The sequence below is a fragment of the Triturus cristatus genome, chromosome 5_1, assembly GCF_964204655.1.
Source record: "Triturus cristatus chromosome 5_1, aTriCri1.1, whole genome shotgun sequence".
In the NCBI taxonomy this organism is placed as follows: domain Eukaryota; kingdom Metazoa; phylum Chordata; class Amphibia; order Caudata; family Salamandridae; genus Triturus; species Triturus cristatus.
Window position 1 is genome coordinate 760,416,732 of NC_140587.1, and position 18,029 is coordinate 760,434,760.

Here is an 18,029-nt window from a genome sequence, read left to right on the forward strand (position 1 = left end):
CCATATCGTCCATCATCTGCCACAGCCTGCTTCTACAAACAGTGTCAAAGGCGCTTGACAAGTCCATGAAGGCAAGGTAAATTGCAGAACTCCTTGCCTTCATGTACTTGCCAATAATTAGCGCCAAATTCAGGCACTGCTCAACTGTCCCCTTCCCACTTCTGAATCCATACTGGGAGTTCACAATTAGACCAACAGAGTCAGCCCATGTTTCTAATCTGGCCAAAATAACCCTCCCCAATAATTTACATGATGCATCGATCAAGGATATAGGGCGATAGCATCGGGGGTCACACCTATCGCCCTTCTTGAAAATAGGCACCACCACTGCCACCTTCCACGATACAGGGATGCGACCAAGAACAACAGCCCTAAAAACATTCAGTAATAAAGGTGCCCAAGCTTCAATATTATGTTTAAAAAAGTCCAAAGGGACAGCATCAGGGCCCGGGGCTTTTAATGATATGCCCTTCCTCAAAGCTTCTTCAACCTCTTCCAGTGTAAGTGAAGAGCTAAGAAGCAAAGCTGAAGATGGTACCACCAAATCCCCTACATCATCCAACAAATCCGAAAGTAATAATGCTTTGGGATTAAAGATTTTACCAAAGTGAACTTCCCAAGATTCACCAGTAATCTGCGTCAGTATACTTTCTTTGGTGTCATTTTTAAACAAGGGACGATTTACTACTTCCCAGAAGAGCCTACTATCTTTTAGCTCAGAGGCCTTCTCTAGATCGTCCCAGGCTCGATTTTTCAATTCCTGCTTCCTCTTTGTGATGGCCTCTTTATAAGCCCTTCTGGTCGATCTTATCAGTTCCTTATTTCTTGGTTTTTGTATAAGGGCAGCTTTTAAGGATTTATGTGAGGCAGAGCATGCGGAGTCAAACCATTTAAAACACCTTAAATTCTTTTTCCCCACTGGTTTTCTAAGGTGCTCAGCCACGTGCCCACATAATTTTTCAAAACTCCCAATGACCTTGTCTGGATCAGACGTCAGAGACAGGCATGATTCGATCTCAGTTTTACAAACATTCAGAATCTCTACCTCAAGGCCTTCAGCATTTATTTTCCCCCACTTCATAGTGACTCCCTGATTTTTATTATATGTTATGGGTTGCTCCCAAACCAAATGTTTTCTACTAGCAGGGGCACTCAAGGATAGCATTAAAGGGTTATGATCGCTTACGGCACTTGCGATTACCTCAAGCCTATTAACATAATGAAGAAAGTTACTAGACACAAATACAAAATCAATAGTACTCATTGCACCTCTTGTTCCCTGAAAGGTTGGTATTGGCGATATATTTGGGGCAGCCCAGGGCTCTACCATACATAAATCATTTAGAATAATGATATTATTTAAAGCGTCCCCCTGGGGCGTGTGTTTAAAATGCATCAAGGGCTGTTCATTTAGATCATTGATACCACAGACATTGGAGCCACCAAATTTGCACAGTGTACAATTGAAATCACCAACCCAAATAACTACTAATAAAGCTCGATCACTACGAGCCTTACATATTGCTTCCTCCAAACTCTGAATTGTAGATACATCATTTCTATCAAAAACATTATGGTACCAATTAATTAACAACACGGGCTCTGGGAACAAATTTTCCAACAAGAGCAACTGGTACCAAGGAGTATCCACTATTTTTGAGGTTATCAGGTTCTTTAGTTTGATGGATAGAGCTGTCATTAACCCACCCCTTGCCCTCCCAGATAGTGATGGGACCGCCAAAACATTAAAAGATTGAAAACCATCAATTTCCCCACCCGCTCTGCTCCATGTCTCCTGAAAGCACAGGATATCCTGACCACCCACATGCTCCAGCCAAGCTTCATCCTCCATTCTACCCGCAAGACCTGCAATATTCCATGAGATTAGACACAGCCCAGGTTCCCCTAGGCTATTGTCCACCGACTTTATTGGAGTTGCCAGGTCAGGCCCAGTAATTGGTGGGTTTAGCTCACAGGCTAAGTTGCTAACAGTTTGACTATCCGAAAGCATATTAGGTTGAGCATTGTGGTCGAAAGCGTCCACCACCTGGTTATCCTCCTGCCTTGTCCCCCCGTTTTCCCCCATGACCAAATCTGTGGTAAATAGAATGCTTTCCTTTTTCTTGTCTAATGGTCAATCTAAACCCTCCATTCCCACCAGTGGGTCAAATCGGTTTCTTAATGGAATATTGTTATTTGGCATCCACCCTAGGTATTCCTCCCCCTGGAATCTCCTTCTTGATTGGTCATAGGGGGTTTGCCCAAAATTTTTGAAACTTGTTGGCCCCATGAGAGATCCATCACCCTGGTACCACAAACCAGGATGATTTTGAGGGGGTCGAGATATAGTATTAATCTGAGTCCATCCAGAGTAATTATTACCCTGCACTCTCGACCCAGGAAAGCGAGGGTTAGGGGGAAGATGATGCAAGTTGGGATAAAAATATTCAAGACCTATACATTGAATATCCCCCATTCTAGCAAACCTTGCTTTGTTACAGGTTAAGTCCTTGACCCACCTGTCCCTAAAATTAATTAGGATACAATCCCCCTCTAAATCCTTCTTGCTTGGGCCAACCCAAGGGACCCTTCGTACGTTTAATATTTTTGTACTAGAGGCTGGGGGGAGTGGTCTATTGTTGTTGAGCCAGAATGTGACTTTATTTGATAGGTCCTGATTTGATTCATGTTTATTTGGTGCGACCACCGGGACACCTGTCAGGATGGCCATAAAAGGTGCAGATTCGGGGGGTATATTCACACATATTGGTTTACTTGGAGGTGCCATTTCATCCAAAACGAATGGGCCGCTCAGTGGAGTTTGTTTAACTTGAGATGAGGCTACTGGCTTAGATGTAATTGAGCTCGGTGCTGCTGCTATAGCCATAATCGGTATTGACTGAGAGTCCCCATCAGCCACCAGTGCAGGTCTAGTTGGGACTGATCGTACAGGGGTTCGCTGGGAATCAACAGATGCAATAGGCTGGGGCGGATTACTTGGTTTTTGAATAGAGGTTTTGTGAGCCCCCTTCTTTATTTCAATACAATTCCCCTGGGCCTGTGGGAGTTTGCTGTTGTTAGCCAAAATTTCCAGCGAATGTGTGTTAACTGATATTAAGTGCTCTAATTGGTCCAATTTTAGGTTAACTATTTGTGTTCTCTCAATAAGGGGTAACAAGAGACTTTTTACCAGCTTCTCAATATGTGTTAACAAAGCTTTATTGTTGTTGTTTTGGCAGCAATGAGTCAGATCACCAGGGTCTCCCATACGTATTACCCTTCCCTTCAAGTGACCTCCCCTCTTTTACATTTACTAATTTTTGTGACTTCTGGAACAGAGGCCGAAACTTTGGGTTGTAGGGAAATGGGGCCCGACAGGGTCAAATTAGGGTGTTGGATCCCATCCCCAATATTGCTCAATACAGAACAATCTTCTATTGGACCGTTCACTACATCGCCCATAGATATTTCTTGATTATCTGAAGTAACGGCTAAGTCTGGGCTGGCTTCCAAGTCGTTTATTATGCTCTTTTCAGGAGTGACCACAGATGCAAACCGACCCAAAGATGAACGCTTCCCCGTAACTAAGTCCAGAGACAAACGCTTTTCAGTAAGAGCAATTTCCTTATCTAATATCCCCGTGGCACGGGTGATAAAATCATCTAAGGTTCCAGTGGCTTTAACACTACTTGACTTTACTGTAACCCGCCTACCCTTTCTTAGTGATGAGGACATCATAAGACTAAAAATAAGAAATAATGTGTACAATTTAAAATATAAATTAGATAAAAGTTTAAAACTTCAATTACACATTATAACTACATTCAACATCTTATCACATTGATAACTAAAACATACTTTGAGTCCTTGAATCCCGAAAGTAAGAGAAAGGGCCCGGCCCGTCCCTGTACGTCCTTGGACGGCCTTAGACGGCCCGCCCTTTGCCCGGGCTTAGCCCCGGGCGCTCCCGCGCGCTCCCGCGCAGCGGATGAGTGGCTGCTTAAGTTTGGAAATTACGTAGGTGAGGGGGGCGTGTCGTGCAGGGAGAGCAGCCCAGGTGTAGGCAATGGGGCTCGCAGGGACTCCTGGGCAATGGAGTCCCCTGCTGCTCGCAGCCCTGTACAGATGCGCTCACCCCGGTGAAGGCAACCCCGTCCAGGCGCTCTTACGGTGTTCACTGGACGCTGCGGGACCCGCGCAGCGGGTCCGGCGAGTTGTTGGGCCGGGAAAGGCAAGAAAGTCAACTGGTTAGTCCCACGTCGATCCTGAAAGCAAAGATGAATCCCAGGGATGGGAGCTTGGTATTCCGCTTTTAATCACAGCTATGCAGGGGGGCGTGTCGTGCAGGGAGAGCAGCCCAGGTGTAGGCAATGGGGCTCGCAGGGACTCCTGGGCAATGGAGTCCCCTGCTGCTCGCAGCCCTGTACAGATGCGCTCACCCCGGTGAAGGCAACCCCGTCCAGGCGCTCTTACGGTGTTCACTGGACGCTGCGGGACCCGCGCAGCGGGTCCGGCGAGTTGTTGGGCCGGGAAAGGCAAGAAAGTCAACTGGTTAGTCCCACGTCGATCCTGAAAGCAAAGATGAATCCCAGGGATGGGAGCTTGGTATTCCGCTTTTAATCACAGCTATGCAGGGGGGCGTGTCGTGCAGGGAGAGCAGCCCAGGTGTAGGCAATGGGGCTCGCAGGGACTCCTGGGCAATGGAGTCCCCTGCTGCTTGCAGCCCTGTACAGATGCGCTCACCCCGGTGAAGGCAACCCCGTCCAGGCGCTCTTACGGTGTTCACTGGACGCTGCGGGACCCGCGCAGCGGGTCCGGCGAGTTGTTGGGCCGGGAAAGGCAAGAAAGTCAACTGGTTAGTCCCACGTCGATCCTGAAAGCAAAGATGAATCCCAGGGATGGGAGCTTGGTATTCCGCTTTTAATCACAGCTATGCAGGGGGGCGTGTCGTGCAGGGAGAGCAGCCCAGGTGTAGGCAATGGGGCTCGCAGGGACTCCTGGGCAATGGAGTCCCCTGCTGCTCGCAGCCCTGTACAGATGCTCTCACCCCGGTGAAGGCAACCCCGTCCAGGCGCTCTTACGGTGTTCACTGGACGCTGCGGGACCCGCGCAGCGGGTCCGGCGAGTTGTTGGGCCGGGAAAGGCAAGAAAGTCAACTGGTTAGTCCCACGTCGATCCTGAAAGCAAAGATGAATCCCAGGGATGGGAGCTTGGTATTCCGCTTTTAATCACAGCTATGCAGGGGGGCGTGTCGTGCAGGGAGAGCAGCCCAGGTGTAGGCAATGGGGCTCGCAGGGACTCCTGGGCAATGGAGTCCCCTGCTGCTCGCAGCCCTGTACAGATGCGCTCACCCCGGTGAAGGCAACCCCGTCCAGGCGCTCTTACGGTGTTCACTGGACGCTGCGGGACCCGCGCAGCGGGTCCGGCGAGTTGTTGGGCCGGGAAAGGCAAGAAAGTCAACTGGTTAGTCCCACGTCGATCCTGAAAGCAAAGATGAATCATACATATAAGAATGTAAATAATTGACATTGTTTCATTGCTATGACTGAAGTGATGTTAAATCATGAATTGCATAAATAATCACAAAGCACAAAAAATATATAATAATGACACAATGATAATAAAGTTGGGAATATTTTTCAGAATCCACCAAGTATGACAGTGGCACGGCCTTAGAATTTTTCCAAAATCCTACGCGCGTTTCGGCTATGTGCCTTCATCAGGGGTCCATAAAAATGGTTCATCAAAGCCTATCCCTCGAACTCGTACTGATAATTTACCGCGTAGCGTTCTCCTCGAACCATTAACAAATCTGTTATTGGTTCGAGGAGAACGCTACGCGGTAAATTATCAGTACGAGTTGGAGTTTGAGGGAGTCAAGATACAGTAATCCTTGGCGGGCTAACCCTTTCAAACACCATTTGAAATAGCATTGCGAAGGGCCTCTTGAATCCCGGTTCAAAATACTGAGGCTCCGTTTCCTTCTAATACGGATACCTCTCTATCGTAAAATTACCGTCGCTGAACATCTATCGTCCCTATCTTTCGGACCTTGCTGACATCAATATAGTTTTGAGCTACGACCATTTTCATCATAAGTTGCAGACCATACAGAAAGCTGGAATACCGAGCATATTTCTGGCCCAAGTTTTCTCTGAAACACCGACTTGTAGCTCATCTCGCAATTTTCACAAAGACTTTAATGAACCATTTTTATGGCCCCCTGATGAAGGCACATAGCCGAAACGCGCGTAGGATTTTGGAAAAATTCTAAGGCCGTGCCACTGTCATACTTGGTGGATTCTGAAAAATATTCCCAACTTTATTATCATTGTGTCATTATCATATATTTTTTGTGCTTTGTGATTATTTATGCAATTCATAATTTAACCCCTTGTGTGCCACGCCCTTTCCCCGCCCTGTGCCGGCCGTTACATTAGCGGGCGGGGTTTATGACGAGCTGGACTCGTCATGGGCACAGCGCAACCTCGGCCCATGACGAGTCCAGCTCGTCATGGGCACACAAGGGGTTAAGATCACTTCAGTCATAGCAATGAAACAATGTCAATTATTTACATTCTTATATGTATGATTTAAATTAGATTTTTTTCTTTATACAAAAATTAAAGATTTATTATATAAACAACTATTTTTGAATACTTTGAACATTATTGCTGCTTTCTAGATTCATGTACTTTTGTTGTCTAGGTCCATTCAAGATAAATATTGTTTCCTAAATCTATTTTTTTTCACACATGTTTACTTGCCCTGATTTAGGAATACCAATTAGGAGTACCCCTTTCTTTCAAATACATAGACATACCATTACATGTAATTGATTTAACCTACTTAAATACAAAAAAAAAATTGGTTTTATCCTTAATGTAAATTACAAGTATCTATCTATCTATCTATCTATCTATCTATCTATCTATCTATCTATCTATCTATCTATCTATCTATCTATCTATCTATCTATCTATCTATCTATCTATCTATCTATCTATCTATCTATCTATCTATCTATCTATCTATCTATCTATCTATCTATCTATCTATCTATCTATCTATCTATCTATCTAACTATCATTTAGTCTAATTACAAAAACATATATGTATGCAACAAAAACCAATATGAAACTTAATTTAAAGTCATCAAAAAATTGTAACTATTTATATTTATCAAGTCACCTTGCTGTGCTGTCCATACACCAATGTGAAAGGGCAGGAATGCACCTGTCCTTTCTCCCTGCACTGGTGCCTTTTCAGCAGCCTAGCGCCAACGTAGGCATCCTTGCACCAGGATTGTTTTTGTCCAGGAAGGGGAACCATCCTTTACAGAAACAATGCTAAGAGTTGTTTTCCTCTTTCTATGTGTGCTGAAGACTGCAGCACACATAGAAAGAGGAAAATAGGAGGAGAAAGAAAGATATTTCTCCCTATTACACCTCACCTCAGGAGGCGTAAGAATTTGACGCTTTCCCAGGCTTCCATGATTTTGTAAATCTGGGGCAGCGTCAAAACTCATGGATGTTGCATGATAGATCTCACCGCAATGCCTCTCATGTGCAGAATAAGCTGACGTAGCAATTTGCGCTTCGCCGCCTTCCTCAAGAAGCAAGGTGGCTTTGTGTGGCTTTATAATCTGAGTCAGAGCCCTGCTTCATGCTTGTGACACTTTACGTGGAGCACAAGCAAACTAAGTCATAAATAACCCCCAGAGTTTGTTATTGGTGTGATTTGACAGAGTGAGTAGATGACTGGTGTATTTGAAGGAGCACTTGATAACTTGATTTTATTAAAATTCCTTGAGGTTTCCGGGAAACAGAGACACCAGATTTTCAAACGAAGGTTGCAAATTTAGATTCGTTGTGCTTCATTTCAATGATTGGGGATGAGTCCTTTATACATAAAACTATTTTTAGAAATTCACTTACAAATTTTTAGAAGCCCTGTTTGGAATGTGGAGCAGAGTTTATGCAGTTTCTGTACAAAGTTTTCTTAGATGTGCAGATTTCCCAATTATATTGATGTATTGAGATGTACATGCATTTTTAGTAAAATCCTTTGAAGGTTTTTAGTGATCTTCTTTCAGCTTTCTACATTCTTTTCTCAGATGGTTGAGGTGAGAGGTAAGCAAACCTGACAACAATATTTAGTTGCAATATAGAAATGTTAATAAAAAGGTTGGCGGCCAAATCATGTGTCAGTGCCATAGTTAGGACTGAAATCATGTGCTGTACTTTTACCCAGAATTGTTCGATCAACAAGTTAGATGCAAAGTCTGTTTATTTTTTAATGGGAAATGCCAACTTGATTTCCAAAACACTAGAATATTTATACATCCCTAGACACGTTAAATATTTTCTACTACGTCTTTAATAAAAAATAAAAAAGTTATATATTTTAGATATTGACTTTCATGTGTTAAGCTTATGGAAATGTTTACCAGTAAATAAAATGCCTTGAAACAAACAGCAGTCAAAGTATCATTTTATTAAACGAGGTGGGAAGAGTAATAGTGTAGCAGAAGTCATAGGAGTGAGTGAGAGCAGTGTAACTAGGTCGACTGGTGTGAACAGCCAAATATTAAAATGGTGAATGGAACAAGGCTTGCGCAGTTATATGGTAATGAAAAGTATAAGCTAGCATAGTAAACAGGAATCATAAACCAGAAGATATCTCTCAGAAAAGAAAGATAAATCTATTAAGATACACCAATGATGATATGTCCAATGCATTGGACATGTCCAACAGTAGGATCTAGTAAGGGAGGTCAGAAGATAGCGCCTCCTGAGGGGGCAACAAAATCTGCCTTCACAAGGGCAGTAGTAGGTGTCAACCAAGCAGCAAATGACCCTACAATCCATGTCCTACTGAAAGCAATACATTCAACTGGTGGGACAGTCGAAGAGTTACTGGATTACTCTGACACCATACAGCTCCAAGCACAAGTAAGTGGTTTCTGCCCTGAGACAGTCCATCCAAGGAGTCACATCACAGGAAAGGAGCATTGTGACCACACGAGAGCCAACAGTTTCCTGAGTTGTTAGGAACAGCGGTAGGCCTCAGGAGGTGTACTTATTAGTAGAAGGTTATAGAATCTAGAAGACAGGTTCTCAGTGATTAGTATCCTACATGGTAGTAGATCAGGAAGGTGACAGCCCAAAAGGCACTGTGGTGCAAGGGTGTGTGCATGGGCGCATGGCTGCCTAAATTGGGCCAGCACAGGTAAAGAGGAAAACAGTGCCAAATCTTAGTAGACATTGTACTCTTTTGCTCTCTCCCTTCAATTCACCGCAGCACAGCAAATGTGGTTGCTGCTCTATGTTATATTGTGTTAAATGTTAGTAAATCTGCCCTTCAAGTTCTATATTTATTCAGTTAACAGGTAAGATCAGGGAATACAGTAAGAATGGTGCATATATTAGATAATCAGTTGACTCAATATTATACATCATACAACGCAGCCTGTATGGTCCAATAAGTTCCAATTCATATTTGTACTTAGATCTCTCTGCAACATGAAGTTTGTATTCTGTCATATTTCTTAATTCAATAGAGACGTGTGACACTGATTGCTACTATGAGGTGATTTTAAAAAGAGCTTTGATTTGTGCTTTTACACTTGCTATAAGAAAGGCTGTGAGATAATCCAAAACATAACAGAAGAAAAAAACACAAACACAACAGCACTATGGTTGCAGGTCTATCATTCTATCATACCACATTAGCACATTCTGCTTACATGATTAGCTTCATGATCACCCAAGGCTAAAGGGCTGGATCATAGCAAGTGGTTCTGGAATGGTAGTTGCTTGCTGTTAGTACCATATTTCAATTTATCACTCTATTTAGTATTCACTTTTGCTGACAATATTTAATTAGATATTTTTCGTCCATTTCTGAGCTTCAAATTATGACTTAGCAATTCATTATGGAAACCTGGTGCAGTACCCTCCGGAGAAAGGAATACAGCCCCAGGTGGGGGAGAGCATGTGGTCCGTCAGCTTAAACTGCCGACTTTGATGCAGGAAACCAGAGTTCGATTCCTCGAGGTAGCGTCCAAAACCAGTGATTCTGGGCAAATCACTTAATCTCCCCGTGCCTGAATGTGTAATGTAAATACAGCGCTCCAATACCTTCGGGTCGAGTTCGCGCTATATAAATATGCATAGAAAAAATAAAAAAATCGTAGGTGCCCAGTACTCCTACACTCTGCACTACCTGGAGCGGGGACACTGGATTGTTTTTTTCTCGGTGATGCAATGAACTCAATAATACCACTAACTCCATTGAAGAGGCAGAGAGCTGAGGTAATATCTGGCCTCGCGCCAAGCATGCAAAGTTTTCCCAAGCAGCCTTGCAGTCTGCTCTGCCCCAGTCACCCTTCCCACTTCTTAACCCCTCACCAGTAACCTGCATTGGACCCTTGCAATCAGCTTTTCCACCTGCTGGGACCAAGACCAGTCAATTCCCCAGAAAGGGTAAAAGCCTGATTCATTTTGTGATGTCTGGACTCCAAGAGGAATATACTATATAGATTTTGCCCCTAATAACTTTACATCTAATCTCCAAGGACATGTTTTTTTTAAAAAGAATTGGTCAAAATTAGGCTTGGGCAAAATCTTAATTATGCTGGTGTAGTTAGTGCCATTTTGGGAATTCTGTTTTATTTTAGTTCCTGCAAAATTCCTGAAATAATGTCATTACTCTGCGGTGTGTAATTACACACCATTCGTGGGAAAATGTTGCTGTGAGCGCACCATCACAGTATAATTATACAACAAACGTATATGAATACCAGAACGCTTGCACCTGCGTCACTCGGCAGATTGCCATGGACTGAAGCTGCTGCTGTCATTGCAGTAACCAAAGAAGAGTTTAATCGCTGAGTGAGAAACCACCAATCGACCTGTAAGCCGCAACTGCCAGAGGAATTAATTGTGAGGAGACCAACCAGTAGGCCGCACCTACCAGCACAGGATTCACAGTAGCTAGTCAGGAGGACTGCGGCTGCTTAGACCAGGCATTGTTGCCCAAGACTGAAGTTTATCTGCTTCATGTTGCCCAAAGTGCAACAGAAGTCAGCACGTCCAAATGTGGATCAGCCGTCCCCAGGGACTAAATAATGAACAAGCACTGATCAGCCTGCTGCACTCACTGGGACTGATTAAGAATGGTAAACTTACACTTTTGTGTAAGTTTATTATTTTTTTGATATTCCCAAAGGTAAACAGACCAAAAGTCTAACTTTACTACTTTTTGGTATTCACAAAGGCAAACTTAGAACAAAATTCTAACTTCACTAGTAGTAACTTACCTTTGTGAATACCGAACAGTAGTAAAGTAAGACTTTTGGTCTAATTTAACCCTTGCGAATACCAAAAAATTAGTAATTCCTTTGTGAATTTGGCCCTAAGGCTTTTTAACAAGAACTGTTAGAGACATTGAGCTGATGTTTTTCAATTTATGTGTGAAGGGAATTAAGCGATCTGCGCCTGTATCTAATCCTTATCTTTAGCACCTCAAAATAGTATAAGTCTGATTAATGTAACAGTCAGTATACAGAAGAATTACTTCTTTTAAGGACAAAGCACTTTATGGACAATAGAATTGAATCTATTAATAATCAGAAATTATTCACTGTTGTATATTTTTGATATCAGGCTCACCACTGGATTTTTTTTTTATGATGTCTTCTTTTAAGATCAAAGCATCTCATGAGCACTAGAATCGAATACGTTTTTAACAAATGTCCAATAGCGATCCAATGTTATATATTTTTATAACAGGTTTATAAATTAATTCTACAGTTATTTTTGATGTAAGTATGTATGTTGTCTTGGTGTAATGGTTTTAAAAGAATGAACACCTAAATAGACTAAACTTGAAAATTGAAACTGTAGCTAATCCATTCCTAAAACCCATATGGGCCTTATGTAGGTGGGCTTGCATTTACCACTTCATAAATACCGAATCATACCGATTCGGTATTTATGAAGTGGTAAATGCAATGTAGGTAATGAGTCGGTAAATATTACCGATTCGGAAAAATTCGGTAATTACCGAAACGGTATTTACTGATTCGGTAATGAGGCATACCTTCCCATTGATGGGAAGGTATGCCTCATTACCGAATCGGTAAATACCGATTCGGTAATGGGGGAGCACATGCAAGGGTGGCAGGGTGTCACATTGACACCCTGTTGCACCCCTGATTCGGCGTGCACATGTGGCGCACATACATGCCCTAAGGGCATGTATGTCTGCCACATTGCACACTTAAACGTGCACAAAAATGCTTTTTGTCACCTATTCGTCATTTACCACCAACCTTTAGTTGGTGGTAAATAACGAATCCCCACACCCACCACACACTCCCCCTACATCTCATTTCATGATTCGGTATTTACCGAATCGGTATTTACCGATTCGGTAATGAGGCATACCTTCCCATTGATGGGAAGGTATGCCTCATTACCGAATCGGTAAATATCGATTCGGTAATGGGGGAGCACATGCAAGGGTGGCAGGGTGTCACATTGACACCCTGTTGCACCCCTGATTCGGCCATGTGTGCACATGTGGCGCACATACATGCCCTAAGGGCATGTATGTCTGCCACATTGCACACTTAAACGTGCACAAAAATGCTTTTTGTCACCTATTCGTCATTTACCACCAACCTTTAGTTGGTGGTAAATAGCGAATCCCCACACCCACCACACACTCCCCCTACATCTCATTTCATGATTCGGTATTGTAATTTTACCGATTCGGTAAATACCGAATCATGAAATTCTCCCCCTACATCTCAAAAGCCAAAATACCGGTCGGTAACGGTATAATTACCGAAAATCGGCCGTTACCGACCGGTATTTGGCTTCCTACATGAGGCCCTATAGTGTGTTATTGACGATCAATACTGGGTCTCCAACATAACTAGAGTAGAAGGGAGGATGCTGAGAAGAAACTACAGAAAATGAAGAATATTGCCTCTGTCTGTCATGACATGGTTTTAAACCCTGCATTTCTCTTTCATTCATTGAGTAACATTTGGTTCTGCTGTGTGATTTAAGCACTTTCTTTTTTCATAAATGATAGGCTTTGGACTGGACATGACGGTATTGTGTGTGCGGGTTCACTGCTCCACTACTGAGCTCTTGCCCCACTTTACCTCCCTGAGAGGCCCTTAGAGCCAAGTGCAGACAAGGGGTGGCATGTGGCCCAGTTAGAAGAGTCATAATGGGACTGCCCTAGGACACGTGAGGCAAAGGACCTCAGATACCATAGTTGAGGCACACTGTCTCCCCTGTGGCCCCCCAAACGTGGTTTGATAGACAACAAAGTGGCACCCAAAAGCTTGCATATGGGGTGTTTCACTGAACTGTTGCATTCAGTACAGAGATGACATCAGCATGGTCCAAGAGACTTGAACAAAGATAGTCAGTTTTAAAAAACTAAAAATATCTTATAAAGCTTCATTTTGTCCAAAGTAAATAAACAAGATCATATTACTTTTGTGAAGAGCAGAAAGGAATATTTCATAATCTCCACTCTGAATCATTTTAAACAGTCCTAGTCATTGCATTCTGCTATAATACTACTGTAGGTGAAACGCGTTATTACTGTGTAAGAGTAAGAAACATTTACATTTGTGAATCGAATGCGGTGTACTTACTGCTTTAGTAACTGACAGGAATCGATCATAGCTTATAAGCACAATGGTGCAGATGGACGTCACACACAGCACAGTGTCTACTGACAACCACAGCTTGCAAATGAACCTGCCCAGCGGCCACCTTCCAGTTAACACATATGGGATGTAGAGAGGAATCGAGAAACTCCCTTGAGAAATAAGCAGATATTAAGAAGTTCACATTAAAAACTTCACAACACGTTTTTAACAGTGATGAAAATAGTCTATTTATAGGGATTGAAACATAATCGCAAATAGTCAGTTAGAAAGTTGAGTAAAGTCAACGAGATTATATGATAAGAGCACAGTAATTGCTACACGAATCTTGGTGACTATATTATAACTGCAAACAAAAATATATTTGTAGATACAGAAGTACTATAAAAGAAACCGGGATAGAAAGATAGAAACAGGCCTTAAGGGAAATATTGGTAGAGAAAGATTGAAAAATCGATAGTAAAGAGTGATTTATAACCAGAGAGAGGGGTTAAAAAGAGAGGAAGAACGAGAGAACGTGAGAGTGGGAGTATACTAGAGAAAAAAGTAAAATATAGTGGAAGAGAAAGAGCAAGAGAGAAAACGTGCGTTTATGTGTGTGAGAGAGAAAAAAGAGTAGGGGGGAAAAGACAGGGTGACTACCAGAGACAGTTTACAGTTAGCTGCATTGCGCAAATAGGTTTTGGATCATTTTTGCGGTTTCCGTAATAAGCAAGTGTGTCCACTCCAACAATATTATGAAAATTACACCAGGGCTGAAAAAGGGAAAATTAATTTGCACTAATTTTCGTATCTTTATGTAGGTAGCAATCTAATAGTTATCTCTACCTCTTAAAGAATAAAAGCTACAGTAACTCTTCAAATACAAACGCAAAAAAAATACTAGACCTGCCCAAATCAGTCAAACTTTTTGAATAGTAATCTTTTTTCAAATTTTCACAATTACTGCATTATTAAAACGACGGATGAATGACTTTGCAACTGTAGCAATACTCTTAGAGATAATAATGCATTTAGAAACCACTCACGATTCAGAGATGCAGCAGAAGCGGCCAATGGAGTGCTAAGTCATCAATGCATGAATGACAAACTCAAACAAGTGGCAAATTACCATACTGACGTATAACAAGCATTGAAAACGCCAATCGTTCAACAGGAAAGCAATTCCTTGAATAATTGCGTTTATGCATATGGTATTGTGAATGGCTGATTGGGTGAGCCAATGAGTAGATGAAATAAATCACGACAGCAAGGATGAGGCGCACAGTATGCGCATGATGCGTAATTAGTGGATAAACTCACCATTCTGCAAAGAGGCACTTTCAGTTATAAGCCAGGTGTATTAGGTTTGGCAGGCCTTGCTTAAAAACATTGGTTTGTGGACCAAACAACTAGAGCATTGTTAAGGGTGCTGGAGTAGTAGCATATGTAAGGCCTCCATCTCTTCCTGCAGTCTAGTTTAATGGGCATGAACCTGTTAAGTCATTCACAATGGATTATTTCCTATTCTGTTTACAGAATATGAGGGTTAACTGTAAGAGCTGGTTTCCTAAGTGAATACATCAACTATCAACTATAAATACCACTAGCAACTCAAGAGTGGGAGTGTTAGAAATGGGGTTTCTGGTTGTCTAGGGTGTATGCTTAAGTCAGGCAGAACCCAACACTCTAGACAGGGTAAGGGAGTTACACACCAGAGATAATCCCTGCTCACCCCCTTGGTAGCTTGGAAGAGCAGTCAGGCTTATCCCAGAGGCCATGTGTAAAGCGTTTGCGCAACACCCACACACCAATGACACACTAGGCACACCACAAAAGAGACTGCACACAAGGGTATATAAAAATATCCTTTGTATTATATGCACATTAGACCATAAATTTTTGCGTAGCATGTGAAACATATGTAGACCTCATTACATAAACCAATGCGCCCCTAGGCGTTTGTCATGAAGGTGCCCATAAACCACCTAAGACTACAATTACATGGATTACTGTGCCACTACACACTGGTCATAATGTCACATAGATCACAGATTAATTTGTAGAAGGTAAAACTCACTGTATCTCCATTATGTGGGTTATTGTGCCACCAGGCACTGGTCACAAGAATGCAGATCATAAATCACTTGATAGGAGGTAACATACCTTAGATCACTGTGCCTACCAGGCAATGGGTACCATATATTTGGTGCAAAAGAATAACTTCTGGCACACACATGAAGGAGATTACAATAAGGCAAAATACAACAAAAGGAGGTGCAAACTGCCGCCTGGGAAGTATCCAAGGTATCTTCCATGAATGCGGGTCCCAAGCATCAGGAAATGGGGAGTGTAGGATTACCTGCACTCCTGTTATGGGCAATCTGGTAATTTCCACAAACAAACATGCCACGTTGGTGAGGAGACCCCACTTGATCCTTCAAGTCTACAAATTGCACAAAGTGAAGCTTTCCCAACAACCTCACTAATAAAGTAGTAGGTCATCCTAGCATGTAGGGGAATCTTAGAGGCAATTGTATCTTTAACCATTTGTTCACTATCTTGCACTGCACAAAAAACCCCGCCTGCTGTAATTCAGGCATTGAAGCACACCTGGGAGGCACTCAGCATCCCAGGTGGGAACCCAATGATGAAGCATGCCACCAACTAAGTTGCTGGGTAAGGGTTCTTTTAATAAATAAGATTATTTTCCTGTAACATTGCAGTTTACCTGATGCGGTAATTTGAAGCACGGAACTGAACCTTCTTTGTCGATTGTTGCAATTCGTGGGGGACCAGGACGAGTTCCTTACCTTGAGGCACTGCTTTGCAGCAAAGTGAGCATTCTGTGGTGTGTTTCTCGTGCAGCCTAAGTGTAAAGAAGTCCCAAACTGGGGAGTAGAGATTTCTTATTGTGTCAATGCCTGAAGAACTTGTTGAGATGAAGGTAGGTCAATGTGCTTGCCTTTCACTAGGGCTTTCCGTGACAGCGACATTGGTGGTGACAATTACAGAAGGTTTTTTGTGCTCTTAAAAAAATAGGATTCTGTGATATTGATGGTATAATATTATCAAAGTAGGTTGAATTGAGATGTTCTGCACTTCCTCTTGCAACTCTTCACACAAATGATCACAGGTTCCTCAACTTCCTCACTTCTAAGGCTTTCAGGAATCTTCCTTTTTATTGTTTCTAATGGTGGTCCTCAGTCGGGGTGCAATCCATGTCAAAATAATCAGAGGGTGGGCTTGAACAAGATGAGAATGTATTCTTTATTTTCCTTGCAGGAGATAGTGAAGACAATGTGACCAGTGGAAGAGCAGTCACAGCAACATCTCGCTACGCAGTAATCTCAACTTCCTACTCTGCTCCTACCAGCGGAAGATCAGGTGTAGCAGACTGAGATTGCTGTTGAGTTTCCTGTGAAGATGATTTGATTTGCTACTGGGGCAATTTGATTTCAGACTCACTGCTCTCAGCCATGACTGCAGTCACTGCAGTGTTGAGAGACATCAGCTGTGGTTTTGGTGGAGGTACAGTTATTGATCCAGGAGTGATCCACCTCCCACCCTCTTCTTGCCTGGAGCAGATTGCAGCAAGAACACACACTGCCGGAAAAAAAGGACGGGGACTTAAACTCACTCATGGTATCATTCTTCTTCTCTTTAATTGCTTCTCTCTAGGCAGCAACCTCCTTATTTAGTGCCATCTTCTTTACTTCTTGTACAGGTTATCCGTATGAGCAGAAGAACTTAGAAGAGAGGACTCTTGACTCTGGTGTCATACCTAGCTATTTTACAGACTTCTCTTCTTCTCAGTATCTTAATGTCTTGTGCAACTATGGACAATTGAAAATAAGTATGATGACAGTGAGACTTAGGCAACCTACTCAAAGTAATAAAAGTTGCCATGGTTATAAATGCTTAGCAATAGTGCACCCACACCTAAACTCATTTTTTGTTATCAGTACGCAGGAAAAGCTAAAAAGGCATTCATTCAGAGCCCATGGGACCCTGGTAAGAGAAATGGGGAGGCAGAAAAAGATTGAAAAAATTAATACATATTTGTTGTCCTTCCACGGCCCATGAGATGCATAAGGGAGGCAAGGAGCAGGCACAAATCTAATAATTTATTTAAAAAATAGCTTGTGTTCATTTAGGACCAACAGTACCTCTAAGGGAAGTAGGCAAAATTCAAATAAGTTAATTAAAAAAACAGCTATTTACTACTGACTACTATAACTAGCCACGTGCACAAATAAATAATATACCACAAAAATATATATTCGAAAAAAAAAAAAGTTTGCACAAATGACATGGGCTTCTAAAGGGCTATAGCAATCAACACTTCAGA

General features: G+C 42.4%; 1 protein-coding gene across 1 annotated transcript in view; it reads right to left on the reverse strand.

The window, feature by feature from the left end:
- LOC146831435 (histamine H3 receptor-like) overlaps positions 1-18,029 on the reverse strand; it is a 57,637-nt gene that overhangs the window by 29,421 nt on the left and 10,187 nt on the right. Inside the window, exon 2 of the mRNA XM_085605739.1 lies at positions 13,685-13,851. Within this exon, the coding sequence (XP_085461865.1) occupies positions 13,685-13,851 (167 nt within the window). The remainder of the gene's footprint in view (positions 1-13,684; positions 13,852-18,029) is intronic.